Genomic DNA, 23,804 nt, shown 5'->3' with positions numbered 1-23,804 from the left:
AGTTGTCTTCCTTTGAGAGCAGGCCCTCTCCTCATTCTGCACTGAAGAGCTTCTGGAGGATGAAAGCAGCTGTTTAGGGATGATACCTGGGCCTGTCTACCCCAAGACCATCCTAATCATGCCCCATCCCCTCAAGGGGACAGGGGGCTGGGATCTTCTGGGCACTGCAAGGCCAGGCTGAGATGCGCACCAGCCATGCTCCCAAGTGTCCCTGCAAAGGGCAGAGGAGGGAGAGGCCAAAGCACAAGACATGGGATGATTTACATGAGCCCAAGTGAACCACCCAAGTGGTCTGCTCAGGACTCCACTGCTGCGATCACTCACCCCTGGGCTGGTGAGACAGGTGATCACTCTTCAGGTTGTGTGGGGCTGCAGGTGATGGTGGCAGCAAGGCCAAAGCTCTGCTTTGAGGGGACACTCAGCCTGTGTCATACCCTGGGCTGGGGGCACAGCCCAAGGACTGAGTTTACTTGCCTTTTCCAGGGCCAGCACCTCCATCCCTCCTGCCTGTGCCCTTACTTCCCCTCAGCTCTTTTGCTGCCACTATTTTCTATTCACTTATTTTCTGTGATCTGCTTCTTCCTATTAAATTACTGTGACCAACATTATCATCTCTGTCTGCTCCATGACTTGGCTGGCAGCCAAGAAAAAAAGGATGGGAGCTGAATAGAGCCACTGCAAGAGGGAGGTGTGACAGTGGCAGAAGTTGATGCTGTGGTTTTTGAGCACAAAACTTTCTTTCAAAAGTTATTCTAAGTCCTCAACTCTCAATGCTACCCAGACCTGTCTGATCTAGATGCTGCTAGGGTTTGCAAGGGTGTTTTCAGTCTTACTCAAGAGCAAGCCAAGAGCTTACACAGACATGGGGGGCTGCTGCCTGCTGTCTAATGGGAATGGTTTTGCTTATTCCATGAGGAAGTGGCTGTGTACCAGTGGGATGTTAAAGTCCCCCTTCTTTTTGCTCCCTTCTCCAGGGTGGGACATCGGCAGTATCATCTTAAAGACATTATCACACAGATGCAGTCCCTTTTCTTGCTCCCAATTGCTCCTTCCTTGCTATGGGGAGCCAAAGGTACCTCATTAGTGTGTTAATAATAACTCTGATGAGCGTGGAGATCAGCTAAATAATAGCAGTGACCTGCAGGGGGTCTCATCTGCCCAGATTTATGGTGCTGCTCCCCAACCCCTCTGAGGACTGCCAGCCCCCCTTCCTCCTTGTCTCCCAGCTGTTGAAAATCCCCCGTGCAGTGTCTATGTGCTTAATTAAAGCACAGGGACCGGTAACCTTGACGACTGCGAGCCACCCTCTGTAAGCCAGCTGAGGTGGATATTGCGGTTTTGGTGTCTCCAGGGAGAGGCCGGAGCACAGAAGTGAGCCAAGCACACAGGCACTGGACACCTCATGAGCTGTGGGCACAACAAGCAGTGCCCATGTCCCCTGGAGCTCGTGCCCTGCTCAGGGGTGGGTGCCTGGGGACATGCCCTGGTCACTCGCTGGTGAGACGTGGCTCCTGGCCCGGGTGATGCACAGTGCAGCACTGAGAGACCAAGCCTGTCTGGAGCAAAGGAGGCTTTGGTCTCTTGGGTAGCCTTGCAACCTCTGTGGGTAATAGAAGACTCCTATAACCAACTACACAGTTGTAAATATGCTGAAAAGAATTCCCCTTAGAACTGGAACATTTGTACAAGCACAATTACCTCTGCCAGAAAATGGTACAGCTAGTTTTCCTGGCAGTAAGTAGCGAGCAGCTAGAAACACATTTCCCATGAGGGGCTAAGATTGAATTTTACTTTTTCTTATAAAACTGGTAAAAAGTATGACGAGTTCTGTATCAGATCAACTCTCTTCAGAACTCTCAGAACTGAGAGCAGGAGCTACCAAGCAGCTCCATATTGAAAAAGGGAGGCAAAACCTCTCGGGTTAATACCCATTTCTACTTTCCTCCTCTGTCCCCTGGTGCTGCAGGCACGGGGATCTGATGGAGAAGGGGACCCACAGCCCCACCTCTGCCAAAGCAGCCTGAGAGAGGATCAGCACGGACCACGCCATGACATGGGGGCCTCTTCTTCAGAAATACTGGCCAGAAGAGAGCAGTCAGACTTCCTGAAGGATGGCTCGGCCTGGATGTGGCTGGATGAGGCTGGCCAGCCCCCCAGAGGCTGGAAGGGATGTGAAGCCAGGGGATGTCCCAGGGGCTGCAGGATGCCCTGAGAAACCAGCCGTGGCACCTTGAGCACCCGGCTGAGCCCTGGCCAGTGCAGTTATCCAGGGGTGCTTGGAGCACCTCTGCACCTGGCTGTGCCCACAGACCCAGGTACCCTGAAACTACCCGGAGGCCCCAAGATGATGTCCCGCGTTGGGCTCCTCTGGTGTTCCCATCCCTGCATGGGGCAGAAGTGGGGGTGTCGGGCTCAACTGAGGCTGCCAGGAGTAGATAAGGAGGTGGTGAGATCCTCATCTGGGGTCACTTGAACAACTGCCTATGCGGTGATGAGGTTGTGCAAACCTGGGCTAAGGATTCCCGGAACAAAGGTGGGACTGGGGGTGTCCCGTCCGAACCAGGAGTGCCGGGGACCAACCGGTGATGCTGGGGGCGGTGCGAACCGAACCGAGGGTGCCGGGGACCGAATCGGGACTGGACCGAGTGTACGCCGTCCCACACGGAGATGTGGGGTACCGGGCCGGCAGCTGCCCCCTCCCCGCTCCTCCGGGGCCGGGGCTGGACCACGTGCCGCCCGCCCCGCCCCGGCCGCCGGCCCGCCCCGGCGCCGCCCCGGTGCCGCCGGCGGAGCCAGCGCGGATCGGCCCAGCATGGAGGGGACGCGGCGCGCCCTGCTCCGCCTCGCCGCCGCCTGCTGCCTGCTCTGCGCCCTGCCAGGTACCGGGGCGGCCGCCGAGGGGTGCCGGGGCGCGGGGGCTGACCGAGGGGATCCCGCCGGTCTCGCCGCGGCGGGGAGCGCGGCGCCGGGACAGCCGTCGGGGCAGCGCCGGGACTCGGGCTCCTCCGCCCGCTGGTGGGGCGGCGGGAGAAGGGTCTGGAGAGCCCCCACCCAGGGCTCCCCCTCCGCGGAGCAGCGCCCCGGGCCTGCCCCCCGAACTCGGGCGAAATGCCCTCGGACCCGGGCGCCGTCGCCCCGGCGGACGCGCAGGTGAGGTGGCCCAAGGATGCTCGGGGGGGTCCCGGGTGAGCCCCGCGCTCCGGGCGGCAGCGCGGCCGCCGGTCCCGGCCTTGCCCATACAAGGCACTGCCGGCAGCGCTGCTCCCGCCGGCGGAGCCACCCGGGCTCACCTCCCGCCCGGCGGGGTCCCGAGGGGATGTGCGGGGAGGGGGGCGACGGTCCTGGAGGCGCTCCCCTCCGGCATGCAGCCCTGCGAGCCTCCCGCCTCCCGCCCGGCAGCTCGCGGGTGCCCAGGAGCCGCCGCTGAGCTTCCCCCGAGGGCAGCCCGGACAAAGCCCGGACTCTGCCGCCTCCCCCAGCACGACGGGACCAGGGTCCTGTGCCTGCGGGGAGAGGGGCAGGACGGATGGAGCTATTCGGGACGGAGCAGGAGCCAGACCCCGGCCCAGGCAGACTCCCGGGCCGTAGTTCTGCTCTGCTCTAAGATCAACACGTCCCCACGTGGGCAGACGCAGTCTGCAGCGTGGCGCTGACAGCCCCGTCCACCGACACCGCCGAGCTGTGCCGCTGGCTGGAGTGTGCCCCAAGTCGGGGGGCTGTCACCTTCCCCGTGACCCTGGTAGTGACAAAGGCTCTGTGCAGTTTAGGAGCACAGAAAGCAAAACGTGTTTCTTCTTCTTTGTGGTTGGGAAAAACCCTTCGCCAGTCCCTGGTCAGATTCCAGCACCGTGATGGCAGCAATAGAGACCAGGAGGTGACACACAGAACACTCAGTTCTAGAAACACTCAGTTTCTAATAACTAATTAGGGCTGGGGAAACCCTAGAATAGATGCCTGTGGGGCTGAGCTCCAGCAGCGAGAGTAGCACTCAGGATGAGGTTTTGGGTGCTGGATGCGGCTGGGTTTGAGGCTGAGCACTGGGAGCGGTCCCAAACCAGCGCCCTTTATGTGGGCGAAGCTGCACTCCCCACACGAGAGTGGCTGTGCTGTGATGGACTGTGGGGAGGTGACCGGGCACTGGCAAAGGAAGGATTCAGGATTTCCACCGCTGAAAAGAGGAGGAGCTCTGAGCTGCCGGGGGCTATGTTCTGGCCCCTTGTCTCACACTCTGGGCCCACTGGGAAACCCCAGGGAGCCCCTTGCCCCAGCTGGCTCCTAGGAACCCTCTTGCTGCAAAGTCCAAGATTCAAACTGACAGAATGTACCAGAAATTAAGATTGCACTGAGTTTTTCCTGGGATCTTTGTTGCTTAGTGTCCCAATCCAAGATTAGTCACAGGAAAGGGTACCTCTGCAGCTGACCTGGCCCTTGCCTTCATAGCTTTTGAATTTGCTACTCAATCCCAACTGTGGTTGAAAGACCAGACGTTTTGTGAAAAGAGAAAATAGATGGAAGAGATGCCACCGATAATAAAATGCCCCTTAGCAAGCACAACCCAGAAAATCTCAGCAGGACAGTGGTGGGGAAAGGAACGGTTCACCCAGAGATTAGCTCCAAAGCCAGCAGTCTCAGACAAATTAGTCCAAACCTGGGCTTGTCCTAGCTCCATGAGTGCTCCCTGCACTGCTCCCAGCTCAGATTCCCTTTGCTCCTGCTGTCTGGCAGTGCCTGCTCCCACTCCCCGTCTGGGTTTGCAGCAGGGCCATACAGGAGCTCAGGCTTCTGCTCTCCTGTGCTCTGCCCGGCCCGGCCTCTCAATGCAGCCTTTCTTCACTGCCTGCGGAAATCCACTTCCTCCAGCACCATCAGCCTTGCACATAAAACCCCGAGTAATTTTGGTCTGGGTATTTTTCTGCCTCTCCCTCCCGTGCCGAGCTGCCTTGCAAGCAGTGAGAGCAGAGCAGGGCTGGGAGCAGCACGAGCACATAAAGCCCTGTCTGTGGGCACCACCGGGGCCGTGCACACAGGCAGGCGGTGTGTCTGCTTCAAGGTCCCACTGACGATTTCCCGTGATTTTTTTCCCTTTGTTTGCCCAGGGCAAGGACAAGTAGATGGATTTGGCCCCACCCTGACAGGACAGCTCCAGCTCTGCTGCACCCAGAACTGAGCCACAGCTCGGTCCTCTCCTCTGGGTGTTTCCTCCAGCTGTGTGACCCTGCACTCCCAGCCCAACTATTCATGCCATGCCATCAGTCTCTGATGCCATTTCTACACATGATTTTCCCTCAGCCCCAGGGACAGGGTGGGCCTTGTCTCCCTGCTGCCCTTCCAAGAAGGCTTGACCTGCTGGGCAGGGGCAAACACTCACCTCCTTCAGCTCCCTTGGCCCCATCCCTCCAGACAAAGGGGAGCAGGGATGATCTAAAGCACAGAAGCCCCTGTCCCTCCTTCCTTTCCACCTAGACCCTCTGGGTGGGCAGACACAGTTCTTGCCACGGTTCATCCCCACAATGCTCTCTGGAGCAGCTTTCATAGGGCTCATTGCCACTGAGGTCTGGGCTCACATCCTGAGCCCCGTAGGGCTGCCCAGGGCAGGGCAGAATGCATCCCCCAAGCCTCAGGGTCCATGGAACCAGCAGTTACACTGCTGGAAGGACCTGGGGGCTGCTCAGAGCTGGGCAAGCTTCCTGATACCCAAATTCCCCCCAGTTCATGCTACACTGCACTGGAGAGTAGGCTCCCTGCTGACACGGGGCTGCTATTAAGGCAACTGGCTTATTAATTTCTCCTAATGATGTGAATGCTTCCTCCACTGCAGCTGTGACTCCTGAGGTAAGCAGGGCCAGGCTGTCTGATGCCAGAGCTCCCTGCTGTTGCTGTATTGCTGGGGTTACACAACCCCAGAGAAGGGCAGGCGTCCCAGGCCGTGCGTGCCATGGGTGTGCCCAGCAACTTCTGGGCGAAGGAGTCTTCACCACTGCTCAGTCCCCTTCTGAGCAACAAAACCAGACAGCATGGGAGTCTCCCAGGCACCTTCCTGCCAAGCAAGGTGCTCCATAGCTGAATGTGGCCTGTGGAAAATAACTGGCTGCTCTGACAGTGGTAGCTGAGCAAGGCAGCCTGCTCTCCCTTTTCCCTGCCATAGAAATTTGGGATAAGCCCCCTTACCTCTAAATGGGGGATCAGCGATAGAGCTTTCTGCAAACCTATAGGAAAGAAGTTTTTTGCATTTCTCTTTCCTGGCTGGGTGAGGAGGGTCTCATGTGGCAGGGCCAGGCAAAATGTGACACCCTGGAGTGCTGTTCCTGCAGGTAGTGATCAGGCTGGTTCTGCCCCACTACTGTGTGCTCTGGGCCGTGCTGTTTCTGTGCTGGTTTATGGGTTTTCCTAGTACTGAAGTACCTGTGCTTGGCATTTATAGTGCTGTTTCCAGGGCTGCTCATCCCTGTTGCTGCAGCTCTCGCTCTGCCCTGCTCTGCCATGCCACCGTTGGCTGGTTGTCCTGGTTGTCCTGGTTCCCAGTGCAGTGCCATCTGTTAAGGTGGTACCACTGCCTCCCCTTTTTGTCTCCCCGTGGTTCAAGCCTGTGGCCTGGTGTCCACAGATGCCCTGAGGAGTCATATTCCTGCCTGTCTGGGCAGGTTGGGTGCTGGGCTGTCCCTCCCCACTGCCACACTCGCTCAGCACCCCATATCTAATCTGCCCCCGTCTCGTGCTCTGCTCGTGGCACCTGCCTTCCCAGTCAGGAGAGCTGCTTTCTATTCCTGTCCCTTACCTCAGCCCTTGCTTTGCAGCGTGTCTGGCCTGGCAGCTCCCCAGGGCTGAACTGGGTGCTCAGCACCCCCTTTTCAGCCCCCCCCCAGTTTTGGTGCCTGCAGAGCAGCTCGCAGAGGGGTGCAGTGAATTAAACTGCTGCCATGAAGGGCTTCACGTGGTCCCCGGGCAGGCTGCAAGGCTGGATGTGTGCCTACGCCTCCTGCCTGGACTCCTCGAGCAGAGGGAGTCTGTTCAGCCTCTCTCAGCCAGGATGGGGATGGGGACAGTCTGGGCATCAGCCCTGGCAGGGAGAGCACTGGAGCCTGTGGCTAATGCAGCCTCTGGTGCCCTGCCTCCATCGAGGTCCTGCAAGGTATCCAGTGGAGCTGAGCTTGCAAAGCAGTTGCCCCTTGAACTGGATCCTGTCTCTGAGCTTGCTTCATCACCGTGAGGGTGTTTGCTCTACAGCATCCCTGGGTGCATCTGGCACCTTCCTGAAGGGCTCCAGAAATCTCTTCTGCTGCTTGTTTGGTTTTTTATTATTATTATTCCAGGAAAAGAGATCCGGCTCAGCTAGTGTCTAATCAGGAGCTATTCCAGTTCTGCTTTTAAATGAAATGAAGAGCCTTGGTTTTAAATCCCACTATATGGTTTTATTTGCATTTATACTCAAGCTTTTTCTCCTTGACGAGATTGCCTAATTACTGTTGGTTGGTAACCATAAAATGTACTAAGTGGCAAGAAAAGATAATTTCTACATTTAATGAAGTAGTTTGCTAAGCAATAAGATATAACTGCTTTGATACATACAGATTATAGTTTATGCTTTTAAACACTGTATTTTTCCATTTTACTAGGTTGTTTGCGAGTGGAGCTGTTACACTTAAATGGAAATTGAATTCATTTAGTGCACCAAAATAGCATTGTAGAAGGGTTTGGGTGCCTTTTCAATGAATCAGAGCAGTGGTTTGACATGCATTCTGTAGGAAGCTGATTTAAGTGAGGTACTATCCTCAGACAGTGACAGCCTGTGCAGGAGGATACATCAACGCCAGGGAGTCCTGCTCCCATGGGCACTTTCTCTGAAATCCTGGGGGAATCCTCATCTTTGTGCTTAGCTCTCACCTGGGACTCTGTGCACTTTTCCCAGTGGTGGCTGCAGCCTGCACCCTGCTGCCCTGCTCTCCCTCAGTCCCCAGGAGCCAGCCTGCCATGGGCTTCCTCACCTTCACCTCATCCTAAAAGGGATTTTAAAAAGTGTTCAAGTCTATGACTGGAGCTAGGTTGCTGTTGACCTTTGGGGAGCTCAGGCTGCTGTTTCTGTCAGACAGGAAGGAGGGTGCAGAGGATGCTGCTGAGAGCGGCAGGAGGGTTGTGGCAGAAGCTTGTTGAGGGGCTTGTCCAGCTGAGGCCCTGCTCTATGTCATTATTTTATTCTGAGAAGCAAATTGATGGTGGCAGAGGATGGAGACCATGGTCCCTACTCTGTGTGACTGCCCTGGCACAGCAGTGACTCTGGGCTGCTTGTGCAAACCTTCCTCAGCCCCTCACCTGGTCCCAGCCCTGAATCTTAGGCAGGGAGCACAAGGCAGGAATGGCTCTGTTTCCTGCAGAGCTGGCTTCTTTCACTCCTCTCTGTTTTGGCATAATTTTACCATGTCTGTTCTGGGGCTGAAGGGAGCTTGGGTTGATACATGAGGTCCCTCAGTGTAGTCAGACAGTGCTGGAGAGGGGTCGAAACTGTGGGCTGACACAGAGCCCTCCCTTCCCTCAAAGAGCTGGGAGTGTTTCCCACCCTTATCCAAGACAGGGGCTGCTTCTTGGTTGGCTGCATCCCTCCTCCCCTGGGACCACTCTCTTCCTTCGCCCCTCTTGTTTCCCAGACAGAGGTCACTGCAGTCAGCACAGTCTGATGGGAGCTGCTGCTCCAAATCCACCGGCCCTGCCCTAATGTGGTCTGGGATCTCTGGTTCTCACCACGCACAGGCTGAGCCTGGGGGGCTAGCACAGACACAGGGCAGGAGTGGGGCTGTAGCCAGGGGACCAGCTCTGCTTCAGCAGGCTGAAACATAACCAAAGCAAGCTCACCCTTGGTCCCCTATCAGGGAAGCAGATATTCTTATGGTCAGAGATCTTGCTTACAGATCCTGAGACAGTCATATCTGCTCTGTTATGGATTCAAGGGTGAGTGCACCTTTACCAGCTGTCCTGGGATGCTGCAGGTCTTGGAGAATCACAGAAAAGCTGAAGCATTCACACTAACTCTTTCCATTTGCATCTGAAACAAGAAGTATGTGGTTCCCTCTTGTCTCCTGAAGCTGGTGAGGGCGATGCCTTAGGCAGTACAGCCATGGATTTCCTGGCATGTGGTGCAGGAAGCAGAGCAGCTCCAGGAAAACTCCAGGAAAACGAGCTCTGACCTGCATCTCTATAGGTAACTGATAAACAGCTAAAACCATCAGCACCCAGTGACTGGGGCAGCAGCAACTGCGCTGGAGCTGGGGATTTCCCGACCTGTTGGGTACCAAGCTCCAGAGCAGAGCAGGAGCTGGGCCCCTGAGGATGCCAGCCCGTGCGGGGTTTGCTGGCTCTGCCCCGGCACAGGCACAGGCAGCAGCGCTCTGCTCTCCCCTCGGTACCGCAGGCTTTGCCCCGGGTTTCGTTTGTGTGGCAGTAGGTTGCCCTTTTGGATGGATGATAAAACGGGCAAACAAAGCTGTGGCGTTGCAGCATGGCCCTTTGGAGGAGTGGTTTTATTTTAAACTGAAACTGAAGTAAAACTCGGCGCTTGTACATTTTAACACCCGCAGCTCACAAGGAACAAGTTGCACCTCTGGGGGATTTCCCCAGGTGCTCTGCTTGGTGACTGTGTGCTGGCTTTCGATGTGCCCTTACCCCTTAGGAGCTGACAGATGGGTGATGGGAATCTTTTGTCTGCCTGTCCCCGGGTGATCCGGATTTACTCAGTCCTTTGTTTCCTTGGCCATTCTAAGGCTCTTGCTTTCTCTATCTTCCCACCATCATCTCTTAATGTCTTGAATTTTTAGAATGTTAGTCTGGATTAGGCTCTCCTTTGTTTCCTGAGCTGGGTGTGCTGTGCTGGGCTGGATGACTTGCTAATTGAGGTGCCATCAACACTTGCCATACTCAAAGCAGTCCCTTGTTCCTCACCTGCTAATTTAAAATCTCTTCTGCAATTCTCTACAAACCAGGTTTTTCACACCACAGTGCTGTGTTACACCAGAGCCAGAGCGGCCCCTCCACCCGGGAACCATTCTTTTTTGCAGTGATGGACACTAGATAATTTTGTGGGAAGAAGCCAAGTGGCTTCCCGGAGAGAAGAGCTTAGGGAAATGCCAGTCCCACTGGCTCTCCCTCTTGCAGGCAGCAGGAAGCTGTGCGTGCAGTGTGGTCGGGGGAGCTGCTTGTCCCCTCAAGCCCTCCTGTCCCACAGCACCTCGTGGCAGGGATGCCAGTTCCCGGCATGCGGGGAGGTATCCTGGTGTGTAGGACCCAGACTCATCTGCCTTCCCTCTGACTTTCCTTTTGTGCATAAAATCACCCATTTCCCCCCAAAGTTCAAGCTATCTGGGTTCTGCGGATGCACCAGAAATTCAAACTGTCTGGGTTCTGCAACGAACTTTGCAGCTTGAGGTTGGTAGAGACATTAAGAGCCATTTCTCCTAAGGACCCTCATTCATAGAGCTACTTGTAAAGACATTAGCGCCCATCTTGCCTATCATTTTCTAGTCAGAAACTGGCATGATGGCTGCAGAGTTGCTCAGGCCTTTGTGCAAGACGGCTCTCCACAAATCTTTCCTCTGCATGACTCAAGTCATGACTTGCCACCCCATGAGAGACTGTCCCGGACACAGGCCAGCTATTCAGAGCCAGGCTTGCACCTGGCCACCACCTTTCCTGTTTACCCCTCGGTGACAGCACATCTCTGTCTCTGGCTGTGCAGGAGCAGGTAGTGGGGTGTTTACTGAGCAAGCATCCGCCAGTGCCCAGCCAGCATCCGGAGCTGGTGGGATCCCACCCCGTGCTCAATAGCACTGCTGTGTTTAGGGCTGGAAATTGTCACATGAAGACCTGGGCCTTTTGGTGCCTGGTCCCAGGAAACCCAGCACTCAGCTCTTTTCCTTCCAGGTGTTATTGGTGTATCCTACACCTGAGCTCAATGGGGGAGCAGCTCGCTTTATTTGGAGGCATCTTCTGGCCATGCACATCTGGATCCAGGCAAGGCCAAAGGGAGCATCACTTAGACCTCGGTCTTCATGTTTAAGTTGCCCCAGCTGGGGTTCCCTGAGAGCTCGTTCTCTGAATGTGCTGAGCAGGGCTGTGCATCCCTGCGGGAGCCCTCCGGGGACTGGGGCCCCGGGCTGGGGAAGCACAGCTCCATCAGGCTGCTCCAGGCCTTTGAATTCTCCAGCTGGTCAGGGTACTGCAAAGGTCTTGAGAGAGCCTTGTATTGTGTCTTTTTTTAGGGCCTGTTAAGTGCTGTAGCTGGAAAAGAGCTCTGATAACTCTATCTGTTCTGAAAAGCTTTTAAAAACTGCTGAAATTTCCCCAAAAAAAAGTATAAGAATGGGCTGCTTTTCTGGTGGATGAATGTTTCTTGCTGATAGAATCTGCTTTGGATGCTTCTTCACTGTGGAGAGAAGGGGCATGACGATGGATTTGCTTCAGTACCTTTATTTTTTTCTGTAATTAGCTCATCAGTCCTCTGTGGCTTGGATAGGAACTCGAACAGAAATTGTCACAATATTGACTAAGAGATGTTTCTAAATTGGAGAGTCCATCCTGATGTGGCTACATTTGTCTGTTTTCTTCCTGTTTATACCCTGAAAAACCCTCACAGGATCTGTGTTTATGAACAGGCAGCGTAAGAGCCTTTTGGTTTTCCTCCTCCTGTATGCTGTCACACTGTCTAGCAGCTGTGGATCTGGGGGGATCTTTGCTTGCTGCAGGTTCCCTTCAGGGAAGCTGCCCCTTTTTGCTGTAGTGGGAGGCTGAGTAGCTCCCCATTTCTATGACAGCAGCTGTATTTCATGGTGGTGATGTGTTCATCAATAGCTCACAAAGGCAGCTCCCAAAGCACACCCCAGCCCTGTTAGCTGTAGTACTCTTGCTGCCCATTTCATCTTTGCCTCCAGCAGAATCCCACACTACTGCTAAGGTGACTCACAATATGTGCTTGACCTTTGCCATCCACAGTCTTTTTAAATATCACTTCCCTCTGCTTCATTGGGCCAGGGGAGCTAGAGAGTCTTCTTCCACATTTTCCTCACTTGTATTTTTTCAGCACCACTTTTGACTCTTTCTCGATGAACCAAAGAATACTTATCTAAATTTCTTACAGAATCAGTTCTCAGGTGATACTTTTAACAAACCCAAATCCTCTAAAAACGTTTATAAGTTGCTCAAGGATAGAGGGATTGGTGGTGCTGACCCTAGAGAACAACAGCACAGGACTGGAGAGACAGGAGGGTAAAGGAAAAGTCCCCTAGAACAGGTCCCTGCCTCAAAAACTAGGAGGACAGAGGAGCTGTTTGAATCCCTTTCCCAGGCATGAACCTGTGCTGGATTTGGAATTAAGGGGATAAGAAGTTCCATTTCTGCCCTTCCCCTCTGTTTCTCCTCTCACTGTGGGATCTCTGACAAACTTCTCTGTTCCACAGCAGAGGGTCAGAAGACAGCAGAGGCCTCGGTGTCACCATCACCTTTTCCTAGCACAGCGCTAACCTTGTATCGGCCAAGGGAAGCCTCTGACTTCAGTCCAGTGACTGCTGCCATTGCTCAGCCAAGCCTGGAGAAAAACCTGACTGCTGCAACACTCAGTGCCACGGGAGCCCATGCTGCAGAGGTGGAGGATGCCTTCATCCCCACCACCCCCATGGCAGGCTCCAAGGCAGAGAGACTGCAGGCTTCTCCCACTGCCAGTCCTGGGGACATCACAGTTACACATCCTGAGCATGACAACATGAGCTTGTCAGTCAACAGCAGCACTGAAATCCCCTCCCCTACCTCGACTGCCAGCACTCTGGGAGAAAACCAGCCCAGCCATGAAGCCACAGAGCCTTTCAGCACAACTGAAGAATTGGATGATGCCATCAGTGCAACCCCCACGCCTCCTCTGAGCGCTGGGCCGGGTGAGGTTTTGCCTTTACTGCCTGTGCACAAAGTCCTGCCTCAAGGATGCACAACCTGGGAATGTCTGAGCACTCTCCTGCTAACTGGAGGGAGGGAGAAGGGAATGAGACACTAAGCAGAGCCAGTTCAGTGCAACTTGTTTGCAAAGATGTTAGTTCAGCATCCTCTTTGCAAACCTCATTAATTCTGGCGTTAATTGTCTGGCTGCTTTCTGATGAGGACATTGATTGTGTGCAGGGACATCCTTCATATATCTAATCTGAAACAACATGCCTTAGCAGCACTGCCCAGCTGGGCCTTTCTGGCATCAGGGCTGGTGGCTCAATGGGAGCTTCCCTGGAGAAGCACACCCTCCCTTAACACAAAACATGGAGATGGGCAAGCACAAGTGACAGCTCATCCATCCCTGGGCGACCACTGGAAACCCTACCTTACCCTACCTCCAGATCCCTCTGGGCAGCATGGAGACTGGCTATATCCCAATTTTGTCCATCTTGGGGCCTGCCAGGCTGTCACACACCCCTAATGCAAAGCAGATACTGATCGATCACTGATTTACATGGTGTTTATGCACAACTGCATTGTTTTCCCTGGCTTGTGTCACATGGTCCTGCTGTTCTATGGCACACTGACAGCCTCAGGGGATGTTGCTACCCAGTCCCTGAGCAGCCCCCTTTGTGCTCCCTCTAAGGAGGGATGGGAGGCCTTTCCCAGTGTCTTGTTTTGGGGTGATCCCCAGCTGTGTGTAAAGTTAAGTTTGTCTGCTTGTCCTTTGTCCCCAAGGACAGGCCTTGTGGGCCCAGCTGAGGTTGGCTGACATTGCAGATTGGCACATATGAAAACTGAGAGGACTTTCTAAGCACTGTGGGTTAAAGCGTGGCTCAGCTGTGGCTGTGCTAAAGGCTCTGCTTGTTTTCCAAAGGGTTGACAATCAGCTGCCATTCCTATAGTCCCAGCAGTCTTTCTTACAGTCTTGCTTCCATCTTGTCCAGTCCCACAGAACAGTGTGCTTGCACTGGATCCTTTGAAATAACTGCTTGTTCCTATTTTGCAGCAACAACTAACAGCTCTCAGTCAGGGCTTTTTGATGGGCAGACCCTGAGGCCCACAGCAGCAAGGTCTGAAACAAAGCCAGGAACGAGCCCTGTGGGTGCCACAGAGGAGAGCACTGTGGAGCCCAGAACTTCCTCTGCTCCCATCTCCATTGTACGGAGCACGTCCTTTGCTGCTGCCTCCAGTACCGTGACGGTGACACCTCTCGTGAGCAGCTCCACGTCTGCCAGCACAGCTGCCATCCCCACCAGCACGCCCACAGTGGCACAGTCACTGGAGCCCAGGCAAGAGAAGACTTCTGTGTTGGATGTTGGTGATGATGACAATTCAGGTAAATGGGCTGCCCAGGGGGGTGGTGGAGTCATGGTCCCTGGAGGTGTTCAAGGAAAGACTGGTGGTTGACAAGGTGGTGTTAGGTCATATGTTGGACTGATAATCACAGAGGTCTTTTCCAGCCTGTAATAGATTCTGTAATTATTTTGTACCTGTTCTCACAAAACATGGCAAAGGGCTGGAGCTACCTCAAGTTGCCTCTTGGCCGTACTGAGCAGAACCAGAAAAGACAAAGATTTGCTGTTCCAGCCCTCGGAGGCTCTCCTTTGGCCTCATTCCCTTGGTCTCCTTGCAGAGCTACCCAGTCTGGCTGGCAAAGCGAGGGCTGACCCCTTGGTAATCACTGTGATCTCCGTCTTCATTGTCATGGTGGGCATCCTGGGCCTGGTGGGCTTCCTGCGATACCGCCAGCGCAGCAACCGCATGGAGTTCCGGCGCCTGCAGGACCTGCCCATGGTGAGTGAGTCCTGCCTTCAGCCCAGCCCCGCTGGGCTGGCTTGCCACTGACTGCTTTGCAGTTCTCCTTCATTAGCAATGCTTTGGGTTTTTGCAGCAGCACCAATGCTGATCACACACTCCTGTTCCTCCTTAGGTCCCTCTCCTTCCATCCAAGGTTTGAGTCAAGACAGCAAGTCTCAAGGCTGGGCACTAAAGAAGCTCTCTGCCTTCCCCTCACTCTGCAGGGGAATGCTGAGAGGTTAGAGAGAGGAAGGAGAGCTCCATCCAGGCTTGTCCTGAAATGACACCTTCCTACCCTCTCCTCCTGTTTTCTGATATATTTGCTTTGTAACTATGACAAAGCAGATTTTATGCTCTGTTCCAGAGAGGTTGTCTGTTTGTCTGTCTGTCTGTGTTTGAAGCTTTGGGAATATAAAAATATATGAGGGTTCCAGAGGCTGGACTAGCTCTGGGGAAGCTGCAAATACCTCCCTGAACTTTCTGGAACAGAGGAGTACTGCAGCTAAGCAAGCAAGCTGATGCTGTTTCAAGCTGAGTGGAGTTTTCAACAGCCAGAGTTTTCCACATCCAGGCAGTTTTCCACACTGCAGGCAGGCAGTTCCTGCACACACTTCTCTTCAAATGCTGCAGCAGGAGGGAGACTGACAGTCAAAGGATCCAGGAACTGCACGGTGACAGTGTTTAGGTGGATGGCTGGGCAGATGGCCACGCTGTGAGGTGTGGCTGACAAGGCTGTGCTGCCTGCACACAGTCTCCCAGGCTGGAACCATGATGCCACCGTGCAGACATCTCATTAAAGCACCCTCTTCTCTGCTTCTAGGATGACATGATGGAGGACACCCCTCTCTCCCTCTACAGCTACTAGGCAACCAGGCTGTCTACTGCCCAGAGGAAAAGGCCTTGAGGACTTGGTCCCAGACGATCTGCTGAGGAATGAGGGGCTGTGATTTGCACACAACTGAAAGATCCTTTTCAGATGGTTTTTTGTGTTAGACATTTTCAATAGTTCAGTGTTGAAGTTTCTATGCTGCAAATCAGAGCCCAAGTCTGACCCTTTTCTCCAGGCTCTCCTCAAAACAATGCCCTGAAGAGGTGTCTCCTCCTTTTAGTGTGGCAACCAATTAGCCAAGACAACCTTTGCCATGGTGTTCTGCATGGATCTTTTCTGTTGATCTTGGTGGCTGCTGCCTTCAAAGGAGGTGGGCAAGTGTTTCAGACTAGGGCTCTTAACACTGGTGGCCAGCAAAGGAGACTGCTGTTTTCTGAGGAAGCCAATGATGTGGAATCAGTTCTCTTGGGCTCCCTCTTGTTCTGTATTTTTAAGTTTGTTTGTTTGGGGGGGTTTTCTTGCACTTTTTTTTTTTTTGGTCCTGTTTCAGCTTTAGTCCCAGGATTGGCATTACCCATCCTGAAACATCCACAGGAGGATAAAAGACTACTCTGCTTCCTTCCTAGATGCATACCTTTTCTCTTCAAACAGGGAAAAGAGTTTTGTGGCCACTGGAGAAGTGCCCCTGGTACTTGATGTTGCTTTGAAGTTGCTGGGAGGAAATTGAACATAATGTTAGCTTAACTGAGCTTGACAGGACTCGGTCTATTGCCAATTAGACACACTAATTTGGTCTCACCAAAATTAGGAAAGCGTGTCTCCTACACTTGATGCTTTTGGCATATGTGTAAACTCCTTTCCCAGGCTCAGTAAATGCTTTAGTCCATTTTCCTGCCTGGGCTAACACAAGCCTTTCCTCAGGTACCTCCCATTTTGCTTCTAGCATCTGGTTGCTGGAAGTTGTTGTACAGAGCTGGTGCTTCGCTCTCCCTCCTGTGCTATGCAAGGTCAGAGCTCCTCTACTTTCTGATGTTGGTCTTTTGAGCCAGTTGGTGTCTTGTCACGAGGACAGATCCTGGATGTAGGTGCCTTCCTCCCCTTCCCGCTCTTGGTGTTATGCTGATTAGATTCTGCACTTTTGCCTCAAAATATCACTGCTGTAGACTGCATCCAAGGCTCTTGAGGCCTCTCAAGGAAACCCATAGACCAGAGCCTCTGAGTATAAATCAGAGGAGCTTTTGGTGCCCTTGCCTCAGAAAGACTGGAGTGTGTGTGACATGACAGTCTTCATGTAATTACACCGCTCCTGTTTTCTAACTCACATTTGACTGCAGGAAAATGGAAACACATGCCTTCTCTAGAGTGTTTGATTTTTGACTAAGGCAGTTGCTCCCTCAGAATACAGCAAGAGCAAGAAGAGTTTCTCTACCACATTGCTCTACAAGCCTCAGTGTCTCCTCTCCTTTCAGTAGCAACATCACTGAACCTCACAAAGGACAGACACCAGGCCTCAGTACCTTTTTTTCCCCCAGTGCTGTTATTGGTTGTCATAGCAGGGAAAGGGGAAATTCCCCATCAGCTCAGCTCAGGTTACCTGGAAAGCCCAAAGGTGAAGCAGAACCGGTCTGGGTCAAATAGATGAACTGGGTAAGGCAGCAGTTCCTCCTCCCTGTGCTGCTGCTTCCAGAGCGGCTGACAAATGGCTGCAGGGCAGTTGGGCTTCACTTTGGCCTCCCATCTGTGTATTGATGCCCAGTGAAATAGGGAAGAGGGTTGGTTCTCTCTCTCCTATGATTGCATGAGAACTAAAGAGCAATTGTCACAACTCCAAAGCTTTTGTATCAAGCATTGTCTGCACAGAGCGATCTCCCTAGCTACAGACTTGTTTCCCCTGCCGGAGGGCAGGGTGCTGCTGGTTTTCGGCACAAAGTTGGCAAGTTAGTGGTGGAAAATAGAGCTCCATCCTGGCTGGAACTGGTGCAGGCTGGCATATCTGGGAAGGGTGTCTGCACACAATCAAAAGGGCAGAGGCTGGTTGTTCTGGTTTCCCATGCATCGCTGTGCAGGGGAAAGGGGTGAGGAAAAACTCGCCCAACACCAAAGTGCAACTTTGTTTGTAAAATATGTTCATAGTGGATTTTTTTTTCTGCAATAAAGTTACAAATGCCAAAAGCGTCTCCGTCCTCATATTTTCATTGCAAACATCTAACTGAAAAGCTTTTATATATCACAATGAATCCTGTGATAGATAAATAGCAGCAGTTTGGGGCACAAAGACTCAGAGAGCTGATAACTAGAAAATGCCAGACAGCCATGAACCATAGCTCTGACAGCTCAGAAGGACACCACCCCCTGCCTGTGTTCCTCCTTGTCAGGGTCATTCCTGGTCTGGGTCGACTGAGATTAATATGTATACAGTTAAATCAGATGAAATGTGTCTTAGAAAACCACACTAGACCAAATAATCTAATCTACACCTTTAGACTCTTTTTTTTACCTCTGATTAGAGATATTCTCATATTGTCAACTGTAACCACAAACCTCATTTACAGAAATATCCTGAAAGCCAGCCTAATCCAAACCTAAGTAGCATCTGTCATGCTTCTTTCTATAGTACAGCAGACAAAGCAAACTGAAAGGCACATATTTCTTTTTGTTTAGCTTTATAGCTGTTTTGAACTCTTTCCTTTCAGAACTCAGACTCACAAGGAGGTAAGGGCTCAAAAGCCCAGTTTCTGCTACAGACCTGGTAAGAGTCTCTCCTAGCTGTTAGAATACTTTGGCAAAATCAGTCAGTTCATGTCATAGATTGCTTGTATTAAAGATTTTCTATTGAAAAAGCAAAATATGGTGAGTGAAACTTCTGGGTAATTCGGCTTGTGTTTTCTAAAGAGTTCCCACTACAAATCTAGAAAAGCAAATCCTTGGAAGATCTAGAGCAAGGGGAGAGCAAACAAAGACTTTGTAGCCTAGCAGAGTGCTTGCTGAGTAATCTGAAGACATGAGGGTGAACTCTAAACCCTGCAGAGATTTTTGTCCTGTCCCAACACACAACCGTACAAAACAAAACAAACATGCCACAACTAAGCCAGTCTTCTCAGGTCTAAAGTCAGCATTATTCTGGTGGTTTATATTGGAGTGTTCTCTGCTCTGCCTTTTTACCTCCAAACCCACTTAGAGCTGATTCATTCTCTGCACAACAAACTGCTTAGCTCTGAGGCAGCTCGGAGCAGGGCTGTGTTAGCTGGAGAGGCAGCAGCAGGACAGGCTCGTGCAGGCAGCCATCCCTGGGACACACAAAGCGTGGTGCCTTTGCCCAGCTGAGTTCTGACCTTCCAACCCAACGATGCAGCCTCTGAGGTGGCCAGGTCGGGAGATGGAGCATGGGCCACTTGTGTGGGCTTCACCTTTCCTGTGCAGCAAAGAGAACCGACAGAAGCAGAAACCAACTGTTGCCAGCTTATGCATTTCTCACTGAACATAGCTGTTGCTTCTGATGGGGTTTAGTTTTAATGCCTCTTAGGCTAAGGCATGATTGTATTACTAATGAGCAAGGGACCAAGAATCAACCCAATCACTTGGGTTTAAAGATAAATAGAAAGGAAAGAAACACAGGTAAAATAAAACCAGAATTTGGGACTCATCTGCCTCCTCTGACCTTCCCTCCTCCTCTCTCCAGACTCATGTTTTGAAGGGAAGGGGATTTGAGAAGCTGAGAAGTGACAGTCCTAGAGCTGCTGTGCCATGAGCAGGCTACCTGTGCTTCGTGCCATTTCTCTGCCCGCTCAGTTGTCCTTCATGTCTCGGTGTCTGTATTTTAGCTTTAGACACTGTATTAAGCCATCTTGTCACACTGCAAGTCTGTAAATAAGGCCACAGAGGGTGTTCAGGGACAGAGAAACTGCCATGAGGAGCACTGGAGTGGACAAGGCAGTGTGTGGGTATTGTAAGACAGATCATCCCATAAGGATTTCCCATGGATAATAGTCAGTCTGCTGTGCTTGCTACCACTTAAAGCAGAATGAAAAAGGCATTCCACTGATCCAGGAAGTACAGAAGCAAGCCAGGGAGGCAGAGCAGTAAATTTTCAGTAATGAAGGCTATGAAATGATGCAGAATCTGGAAGATTTTGCTAGCCAGGGTTCTTCTTATACCCAGGAGAGAACACAAATGCCTGCTGTTATTTCCCAGACACCTGTGAAGGAAACAGGAGGCTGCACAGCTCCACATTATTTATACTTAATTTTCTATAACTACATCAAATCAGTATAAAGGTGGATTTGTCATGGGGGAAGGGGGCAGTTTTTCTAAGTGCACCTCCTGAGCCTCTGCCCATGACGTTCATGTACTTGCTACCTCTCCTTCACCGCATAGCAGAAGTGAGACAGGAATCTTATTTCCAATATTCCTTTCCATCCCCCACAAAGAAAACAGAAAGCATGTTCTTACTGTCCATAAAACGGCCAGATTTTCAGTCCTACTGATACATTCCAAAGTGATAAGCAAAGCTGGAAGACCATGACTGCAAATATAAAAGTCTCCCAGCAGTTTCCCAAAATTGTTTGTGGTTTGGTTTGTTTTAATCTCCCAGAACTTTGTAATGTAACAACGGGCTTCAAAGTTTCCCACCCAAACACGTTTGAATGAAGACTCTTCCTCACTTTAATACTGCAGGGGTCATGTTTCCTCACAGACCTGAAAAAAATCAACCTTCATCCAGAGCACAACTTCAAAACAATGTCAGAATCACTTAGAAGCTCCAAGAAAAGGACCTTCTAATTGTGCCTGGTGATAGAGAGCTTGTGAACTAGATCCCCCACCAGAGTTAATCCTGCAACATTGGTAGGGTTTTATAAGAAATCATTAACTACTACATGAAGGAAGCATAGATAGGTTGATAATCTTGTGCATTTTAAGTAGAAAGGGATCAATTTATTCATCTGCCTGACAGCCTGCACTGTCTTCCTCCTGCTTGTTCCCGCTTCCTGTCCAATAAATGCACTTGAAAGACATACTCAACACAGGTCTGCTTCACATGCCCCAGCAGTTTAACAATGGTTAGCCTCAGTTCCACTGTAATATTTTTCCTATTCGATGGCTCATCAGCAAATAATCCCCTGAACCACAAAACCAGCTTGATCTTGATAAGACTGACAGTGGTCACAGCTGCAAGGAAACAAGTACATGTTTGTTCCTACTGTTCAGCTCCCTCTCTGTTTACAGGTAGACCAGATTCCCCACCCTCAGATCAAATAAAGAGCTAAGTTAGTTACCAGAGGTATCCTCCCAGTCATAAAACAGGTCTCCCTGTGATGAACTGCCCAGAATTAATACATCCCTGCAGCAGAAGCCTTTTGCTAGCTCTCTTTGAACTACAATGGAACATCTGTTGACAATCTCCCGCAGGGTAACTTCTCTCCTCCCCTGTTTTAATCCTCTCTCTCTTTCAGAAGTGCACATCAGCTGCCACAGGACTCTCACAGCATTAGAGTGTTCCCTTTCACTGGTCTTTCTTGGGACCAGTAGGAAGAGGGATGATCAGTCAGCTCTGATCAGTATTTTCTTTAAAATTTGCCGTTATGTCCAGACTCCTGAAACTTTCAATGCTGATTACAGGTTCTGCTTGGAACAAGACAAGATTCATGGGTTCTTGAATATGACTTTCAGCCAGATTTGGACACTCATTTCATTCTGACTGAGAAGAGTTTTACTAGGGACAACTGCAAAATCAGTGAAGTGTTTTTGCACTAGTCCTGGCTATGCCTTCTGGTCTCACAGACAAATAAACACAGCTAACATGATCATTGCTTCAATTTCCCTTCTGATAATCTTAAGGGCAGGATGAGAAATTTTGCCCACTTTTTCAAAAGGATCTCAATATTTTTAGGGGGAAGGCAACTGTGGACAAAACTATTCGTGATTGTCTAGCAGAAAGGGAACCTGTTTTCACAAAGGACTTGGAGAAGCGCTGAGAAAAGAGCTCCCTTTATTTTACAGAGTCTAAGCTGGTGTCATTCACTCACCTCTTCCCTTCTCCTTCAACAGACAGCAATTATAAAATTAAGTTATCTCAGAGGGAAATGGAATAAAATAAAATATTTCAAACTACATAAGGAAATTTCACAGAGCCCTTTTCTGTGGCACTCTATTCTCATAAAACAAGCCAGCAACCTCCCCCTTATGAGCGTCATGGAATTTTCTGTTCAAATAACAACATTTCTCCACCTGTTTTGTGGCACACAAGAGGAAGCATTTTACCAGCACTTGTCAAGTCAGCTGCTCCATATTGGGTCGTGACAGGGTAAATCTATGGTCATTCTATATCTGTTCTGTTCTGGCTGTGCATAGTCTCCCTAAAAGGAACAATCCAAGTTCAGCTCTACATCCCAGAGCTTTAGATAGCCAACAGTGTAAGCACAGTCCAACATAACACAAAACTTACTGTATAATTGGGAGAAAAAACCTAAACATTTGAAGGCATTAGTAGAGAAAACACACTAAATTCTCACTATTTGTTCTGGTCCACCAAGTGAGAGCCCAGAGGACAGGACCAAACATCCCATTCCATGGGAGAGGGCTGAAGCAGAGGACTGCAGCTAGGAATCCTCTGACCTTGCAGGAGCACTCCCACTGTAGGCAAGCACCACAGCATCTCTCTCTCTGCAAGCCAGCTGGCAGCTGCCAAAGCTGATTGACAAATCACAAATCAGGCTCTACACCAGTGCCTGTCCCCTGCAGAGAAAGAGCAGAACACACAGAGAGGGCAGAAGGGGCAGGTCTGAACAAGGGGGCATGAGATGGCAAACAACAGCTCAGGTCTCTGGCCAAGTCAAGTGTGGGACTGGGCAGTCTGTGAATGATTTCTCAAAATGGCTGTTTCCCTTCCTGGAGCCCTCCTTGGACCAGCCCCACACCTCACAGCTTCCACTTGTGGAAAAACCAGGGCACAAACAAGTTGAAGAAGAGTTTGCCCACCCAGGGAAGCCAATATCCTTTCCATTTTTTAGTTGTTCCCGGCAGTAAAGAGTGCATCTTTTAGTTAACATTAAAGGTCATGCAGCTCCAGCCCAGGCAGGTCATTGCTGAGATCATCACTCCAGCTATTTCTAGCCACTTCTCCAGCACTGCTTTCTGCTAGCTCAAAACACAGCCCGGAGATATGTGTACAATCTACAGCAAAGACCAAAGAATTATCCTTCCCCAGCCTTCTTACCCCATGTGCCAGACCTGAGAACAGCAGCAGTATGTGTCGATCCCCTCCAGCACTGCTGGTTCAGTGTGCTCTGCAATCGTCCCAAACCCTATTAAAAACATCCTCATTTATCTCCCACTGAAACAGAAATACCAACGAGCATCCTCACAAGCCACGTAAGCTCCAATAAAAAGAGGTGCCTGTTCTTCCAAGTGTCCTAGGCTAGCAAGCTGCCAACACAGCTCCTGGGTGTCCCTGCCATAATAACCCCTGCAGGGTTTCTGATGCTTCTATGTACAAACTTTTGCTGCAATAGCACAGCGACAGGTAACAAGCTGCTTATTATTAAATGAGGGGGTTCGCTCGAACGTTTGATCAGGAAAGCTCTGTATAAGAGTCCTCACCTGGCATGTGCCTCAGAATAAATGTTAGAGAAAAGCTTAACCCTTTGATGGGATGCGCAGGCTCTTCAGGCATTGCCCCAACAGCAACCTGACATGTTACAACTGCACCTACAAAGCAGTTAATTGTAGCAGGCTTGCTAGTAAAGTCTGAATCAGCAGGATTAGTAAATTGGAAAAACAGCACACGGGGCAGTTTAATATGCCTTACAGCCTCCATTCACAAGAATCTTAAGCATCTTACTAAAGTAGGGCATGATTTTTTTATTTTAAAGGAACATTAGCCCTTCGTTCCTGATTTCTTTTAATGCTAAGTGTTAATGCAAACACAAGGGGGGTTTATATACTAAAAGCAAGGCATAAATCCAAAAGGATGAAGAGGCTGAGAGGCAAACCTTGAAGTGAGCAATTTTCACCTTCTCACTGGCTGTGTGTCAGCACCAAAACAAAAATGGAGCCACATTAAAAAATGGTATCTTGGCACTGTCAGAGGAAGTGATAAGTATCATAATTGGCCCTCACATGCAGCTTTTCATTACCCTGACACTACATGGGGAGGGAGGATGAAAGAACAGACAGGCACACACATGTTACTTCTGTCCTGGCAGAGCAATGCTGCTCTCAGAAC

The 23,804-nt window shown here is 51.1% G+C and overlaps 1 protein-coding gene across 3 annotated transcripts; it reads left to right on the top strand.

The window, feature by feature from the left end:
• The first annotated feature begins 2,741 nt into the window (after positions 1–2,741).
• On the top strand, positions 2,742–17,755 carry LOC119704147 (endochitinase A-like). Of its 3 annotated transcripts, none has more exons than XM_038144933.1 (5): positions 2,742–2,879; positions 12,438–12,908; positions 13,964–14,293; positions 14,591–14,751; positions 15,575–17,755. In XM_038144933.1, exons 1-5 carry the CDS (start codon positions 2,813–2,815, stop codon positions 15,617–15,619), a joined length of 1,074 nt encoding a protein of 357 aa, XP_038000861.1. In that variant the 5' UTR covers positions 2,742–2,812; the 3' UTR covers positions 15,620–17,755. The 3 variants fall into 3 exon arrangements, with proteins under 3 accessions (XP_038000861.1, XP_038000864.1, XP_038000863.1); XM_038144936.1 differs by having other exon boundaries at positions 14,888–17,755; XM_038144935.1 differs by having other exon boundaries at positions 2,757–2,879; positions 12,441–12,908.
• Positions 17,756–23,804: the final 6,049 nt, after the last annotated feature.

The sequence above is a fragment of the Motacilla alba genome, chromosome 8 (genome assembly GCF_015832195.1).
Source record: "Motacilla alba alba isolate MOTALB_02 chromosome 8, Motacilla_alba_V1.0_pri, whole genome shotgun sequence".
Classification (NCBI taxonomy): domain Eukaryota; kingdom Metazoa; phylum Chordata; class Aves; order Passeriformes; family Motacillidae; genus Motacilla; species Motacilla alba.
This window is presented reverse-complemented; position numbering and strand designations above follow the sequence as displayed.